This window comes from Mesoplodon densirostris, chromosome 11 (assembly GCF_025265405.1).
Source record: "Mesoplodon densirostris isolate mMesDen1 chromosome 11, mMesDen1 primary haplotype, whole genome shotgun sequence".
NCBI lineage: Eukaryota > Metazoa > Chordata > Mammalia > Artiodactyla > Ziphiidae > Mesoplodon > Mesoplodon densirostris.
In genome coordinates, this window is record NC_082671.1 from 55154428 (window position 1) to 55160427 (window position 6000).

The 6000-nt window shown below is 35.3% G+C and overlaps 1 protein-coding gene across 2 annotated transcripts in view; it reads left to right on the forward strand.

Moving 5' to 3' along the window:
• The window catches only part of PUS7L (pseudouridine synthase 7 like), a 28374-nt gene extending 22802 nt beyond the window's left edge, over window positions 1–5572 (forward strand). The window contains exons 8-9 of one of the 2 annotated variants that reach the window (XM_060113848.1): window positions 1840–1893; window positions 3482–5572. In XM_060113848.1, the coding sequence (XP_059969831.1) occupies window positions 1840–1893; window positions 3482–3808 (381 nt within the window). In that variant the 3' untranslated portion in view covers window positions 3809–5572. The remainder of the gene's footprint in view (window positions 1–1839; window positions 1894–3481) is intronic. The other variant, XM_060113846.1, reaches the window with a different exon arrangement.
• The last annotated feature ends 428 nt before the right edge of the window (window positions 5573–6000 follow it).

Genomic DNA, 6000 nt, shown 5'->3' on the forward strand with positions numbered 1-6000 from the left:
CTGTGTAAGAAAAAATCTAGCAGCATCGTAGGTTTTACTTTACCTCATATGAGTGGAAGAAGAGATATGTCAGTTGATTCCATTTTGATAAATAATGAAAAAAGCACAAGTTTTTTAACACCTTTCAGAAAACATGTCCATTTAAATATTACCCAGGCAACGCATTATTTAGTAGGTCAGCCATTTCTAATTCAGATTTTCAGAAGTTAAAGGTTACTTTGACAAAATATAACAATAATCTCTGAAATGCTTGTGTCTTATAAGACTTCTTTGTTCCATGTAATATTTGCATGGATAGTTTTGTGATCAGGATTGAATCTGCTTTTCTTTCAGGAGATGTAGTAGAAAAGAGAATCTTTTCTCCTTTACATTTTGCAGAGTTACCTTTTATTAGCAGCAAAAAGTGTCTATATTTTTAAGATCAATCATTTTATACTTTATTAGTTAGCACTGAGAAAAGAAAAGGCAGGAACTGGAGTCTCAAGACATAAAATATGTATAACTGAATCACTTTGCTGTACATCTGAAACTAACACAGCATTGTTAATCAACTCTACTCCAATATAAAATAAAAAGTTAAACCAAAATAAAACCAAAAAAAGACATAAAATATGAAAAGGAAAAAGACAAACTAATATTTCTAATAAATGGTATATAGAACATGTCATGTTATGCATCTACATTAAAAATTGTAGGAAACTGAGTCCCTTTTTGATAGAATTACTAGGACTACCGTTATATCTTAATTTCAGGTGACTTGGCAGATTCTTGTATAGTTTTTTTGTGAACAAGGTGGAGAAATGTGAGTTAGACAATGAGAATAGTGAATTCATCTTTGCAGAGCAGCCATACGGCAAAATCATGTTCGTTAATTTATCGATTGATATCAACCTGGAGGGAGTTCTCTAAAGACAAAACATGGTACTCTGTACTTGACCATGTTTGTTCAGTATTTTCATAAATTGCTTAAATTGCAGCATTGTAGGTATGCTTATGAATTTGTGAAAGACAAAAAGCTGGAAGTGATGATGCAAGAGAGATCATAGCCCCATGTATTTGGTCAGATCACATCTGGAGTGTTATGTCCATTTCTGAGTGCAGCAGTTAAAATGGGTTATTTACATGTAAACAAACAAATAAACCCAAAATGAGAAAACAAAAAAGGAGAGACATTATTGCTAAGAGTAGGGAGAATTGGGAAAGCAAGCAGGTTTAGAGACGATCTAGACATTATATTATATGATGAATGCTTTAGGAAAATGAGGCTGTTGTAATCCTCATGGAATGATGACAGCTGCCTTTATACTTGAGCTTTCATGTGCCAGAGAAATCAGAATTATTCTCTGTCCTAGAGCAACATTTCTCAAATGTAGCTTATCACTCACCTCTTCTTTTTGCCTCGTATGTGTGACACCTATTACTAGTCTATGAAACGCATTTTGAGAAGCACTACTTCTCATAGATTATTATGACATTTGTTAGGGACAGAGGTTGGGTGGTCTCACAGAGGCAGATTCTTGATTCAGCATAGTAAGAAAAAACAACTTTGCAATTTAGAAAAAGATCGTTGGTAACTGAGGTGAATGTGTTGCTTCAGAGTGTTAGCTGCCCAACCTTCTCCGTATATTTCCACGGAGTTATCAGGGCTTAAAGCAGGAAGAATCACTCTGATTTTTAAGTAGTCTACTCCTCTGGAAAGAAATTGTGAAAAGATCTTGTTTGGGTATGTGTATATTCAGCTAAGGAGTCAAATTGTACATTGAACAGAGTTAGGGAAAATTGAGGGAATTTGGAACATTTGAAAATCATCTGTATTTTCATCATGTTTTTAAAAAATAGGTTCATCTAGTAACTGAAGAAGAGGAATCAGCTAATACATATGCAATACATCAGGTAAACTTGCTTAAAAATTAGTATCATTTAGATCTAAATGTACACATTGTGCCCAAAAGCCAATATATTTAACCAGTTCCCTTCCTTGCTCCTTTTTTTCACCACTTTTAATTCAGGTATAATTTATATACAATAAAATTCACTCTTCTCAGTTTACAGTTCTGTGAGTTTTGGTATACGTATACAGTCATATGACCACCACAAAAATCAAGATAAAGAACAGTTTCATGTCTCCCCCAAACTTCCTGAGCCCCTTTGTAGTCACTCCCCACCCCTGCCCCAGCCCTAACTCAGCTCTTTTCTGTTCTATGGTTTTGCCTTTGAAAGACTATCATAGAAATGGAATCATACAGTTTATGGCCTTTTGTGTCTGGCTTCTTTCAGTGAGCATAACGAATTTGAAATTCAGTCATGTTGTGTGTATTTGAGTTTTTTACCTTGTTCCTTTTTCTGACTACCTTTTGGCTGCGTTGGGTCTTCATTGCTCTGTGTGGGCTTTTCTCTAGTTGTGGAGAGCGGGGTCTACTCTTCGTTGCGGTACACGGGCTTCTTATTGCAGTGGCTTCTCTTGTTGCAGAGCACGGGCTCTAGGCCTGTGGGCTTCAGTAGTTGTGGCACGTGGCTCGGTAGTTGTGGTTCGCGGGCTCTAGAGCGCAGGCTCAGTAGTTGTGGCCCATGGGCTTAGTTGCTCCACGGCATGTGGGATCTTCCTGGACCAGGGCTCAAACCCATGTCCCCTGCATATTGGCAGGCAGATTCTTAACCACTGTGCCACCAGAGAAGCCCCATGTTTTTAAATAAGTAAGAGAAATGTAAAATTATCAGCCAAAATACCAGTTACGTGATTGAGTAGTAAAGGTTATTCTTTGTGTTCCAGAAAGAATATGCTTTTAGGATTGTATAACTGCACAAAGATGAAGTCTGTTGGGTAATTAAGTGTACCTCAACTTCTTGTTTCATCTCTTCTACATTAACAGCAGTTTGTCTAATAATATCTGACTTGAGTTGGTTGCCTTGGTAATTGAGTCCTTTTTTTCTGTTTAGATATACCACGCAAGTACAATATTTATTTATTTAGTTAGTTATTATCATTATTTATATATTTATTTTTGGCTGCGCTGGGTCTTTGTCGCGGTGTGTGGGCTTCTCTAGTTGTGGCATGAGGGTTCCAGAGTGCGTGGGCTCTGTAGTTTGCGGTACGCGGGCTCTCTTGTTGAGACATGCAAGCTTGGTAGTTGTGGCGCGGGCTTAGTTGCTCTGCGGCATGTGGGATCTTAGTTCTCTGACCAGGGATCGAACCTGTGTCTCCTACATTGGAAGGTGGATTCTTAACCACTGGACCACCAGGGAAGTCCCTTAAGAGTCCTTCTTGATTTTAGTTGGCTCTTCTCTTTTCTGGGCAGCGTTAAAAAGAATCAAAGTAGTGTAATACTTAATAGCATGTTTTAGGCTGATTGTAATGTTGATATCCTGAGTCTGTTTTTACTGATCCAGGTCCCAGTCATAAAAGTAAATTTAAAATATGATCAAATATTTTTCCAAAGGCTGTTTCACATATCTTTTTTTTTTTTCCCCTTCCATTGCACAGGTGGTTCTTCCAGTGCTTGGATACAATATTCAGTACCCAAAGAACAAACTAGGGAAGTGGTACCAGGAAGTACTCGGCAGAGATGGACTACAGACATGTAGATTTAAAATACCTACTCTGAAACTGAATGTTCCAGGATGCTATAGAAAGATTTTGAAACATCCCTGTAATCTCTCATACCAACTAATAGAAGACCATGATATTGATGTCATGAAGGAAGGTTCCCACATCGATGAAGCAACTTTATCTCTTTTGATCTCTTTTGATCTTGACGCTTCGTGTTATGCTACCGTTTGTCTGAGGGAAATAATGAAGCATGACTTTTAAAACTGATCCCCTTAATATAATCGTGTATGTGCCACTTTTTAAAGGAAAGGGAGCTAAAGTTTCTTGAGCATCTACCATGTGCTAGGAGCTTTATAATTGTCATCTCCTTTAATTACACAACATCCTGGAAGTAGGAATTTGATACTAACGTTCCAGAGGACGTATAGCTAGTAAGTGGCAGCATCTGAGTTGAAGACTCCAAAGCCTTTGTTCTTTCTATTATCTAATATCTCGGTGACCTTTAGTCTGTGCTATAAAAGTTAGTCTTTCTGGACTATTAGGAGCATATAATACTGCAGGATGACATTAAAGAAGATAACATTAAAGAAAAACATTTTTGGAGTAATGTTTATATCCTCAAGCTCCTTGCTTAGAATGTAGATGAAACTAGGTTGTAATGAAAACAGGGTTGGAAAGATAGATGAAGCATTTTGTTAATTATTGCCATTCTTTCCTATTTTTGAAATTATTGATCAGAACAGTACATCAGGAAAATATAACTCCTCTATTTATGATAGCTACCCCAGGGTAGTTTACCCCTTTATGAGGTAAATAATTTTTGATGAAGATTGAAATAAAATTTTTCCTACAGTTTCTTTATCTTGACATATACTTACCCTCCACTTTTTTGTTATTTTTGTTCTATCATCTAAAACATAAATTTTTAGAGTCAGACTGATCTGTGCTCAGACTCCAGCTCTGACACTTACTAGTGACTGAGTGTTATTGATTCTTTTTGAGGCTCATTTAAGGAATCAAGATAGCACCAATCTCATAAGCAGCAAACAATAGATTTATCTCCACCTTTTTACGTTGCTGGAGAAAGAAAACATTTTACCCATTTCGAAAATTCTATATTTGTTGGTTTAACTATCCCTCATCACAAAGCATCCCTATCCACTTTACATCAGGTACATTTGGGGGGAAATGGGGTATACTGATTGGGAAAATCTGAGCATTCTTTTATTGCTGGTAGCATTACATAATGACTTAAAAAGCTGTCAAGAGTATTATATATTAGTAATGTGGCACTTTTATATACTTAAGTCAGTCAAACCATTTTGGGTATATTAGTATAAGGAAATAAAATTCCAAAGAAGGAAAAAAACTGTATGCAATGCAAAATTTGCTTAGTGCAGCATTTCTATATATATAGAAAGAAATTAGAAACAGTTTGGAAGTCCAGCATTAGCTAACTAAAAGTAAAATGAGATGTAACAACTTGGTGGCAAAGCATTTAGTTATTAAAGTTGATGATGAAGGTTTTGGGTATGTGAGAAATGTTGCCCCACAAAACCATATATATATATATAAAACACAAATGCAGTATATACACTGCATGCAGCTTTTACACAGGAGAGGCACTTTAGCATAGTGATTAAAAGCTTAGATGCTGGGGACAGACTCCCCTAGTTTGAAGCTTGCCTCTGCCACTTAGAGCAGTGTGGCCTTGGACAAGTTGTTTAAGCTTTGTGTGTTTCAGTTTCAACATCTATAAAACAGGGATGGTAATAAACCTACCTCTTAGGATTATTATGATGATTTGCTGAGTTAATATATGTAAAGCAGCTTAGAAAAGTGCCTAGCATTTAGTGATTGTTAAATAAATGTCCACAAATGCAAGTTTGGAAGGGAACAGAAAAAAATGAAAATGCCATTCTGTTAAGATTGTAGAATGTTTGGAATTTTTTTAATAGTAGAAATTTCCTCTTTTGTCTTTATATATTTTAATAATAAACAAATTCAGGACACAAAACTTGCAGATTGTGGTACCATGGATTTTAAAGATTACTTTTATTGCCTTAATGTTTATCGAAAATGAAATGATGCTATATTAAATAGTAAAAAATTTTAGAAATGATGTTTTAACTTTACTTTATATGATAAATTATATCCTATAAATGTAATCAGAAAGTGAATTACTAAATAATAAAATCCCAGTTTTCTTTTAATCATTGGGTAGAAATTAGAAAATATGAAATCATTAAAAATGTGCCATCATTGATAGTATTTTCTTTGCCTGTAGATGGCACTATAATTTTAGGTATCTTTCTAATTTATTTATTTAGTACTTTGGCCCTGTGTAAAGAAAGGATCACTAAAGTTATTTCAGGTCACCATAAAATGTATTCAGATACTGTTCATGTGAAAAATTACTTTATATACTAATAATATTTGCCACGTTAATTTTT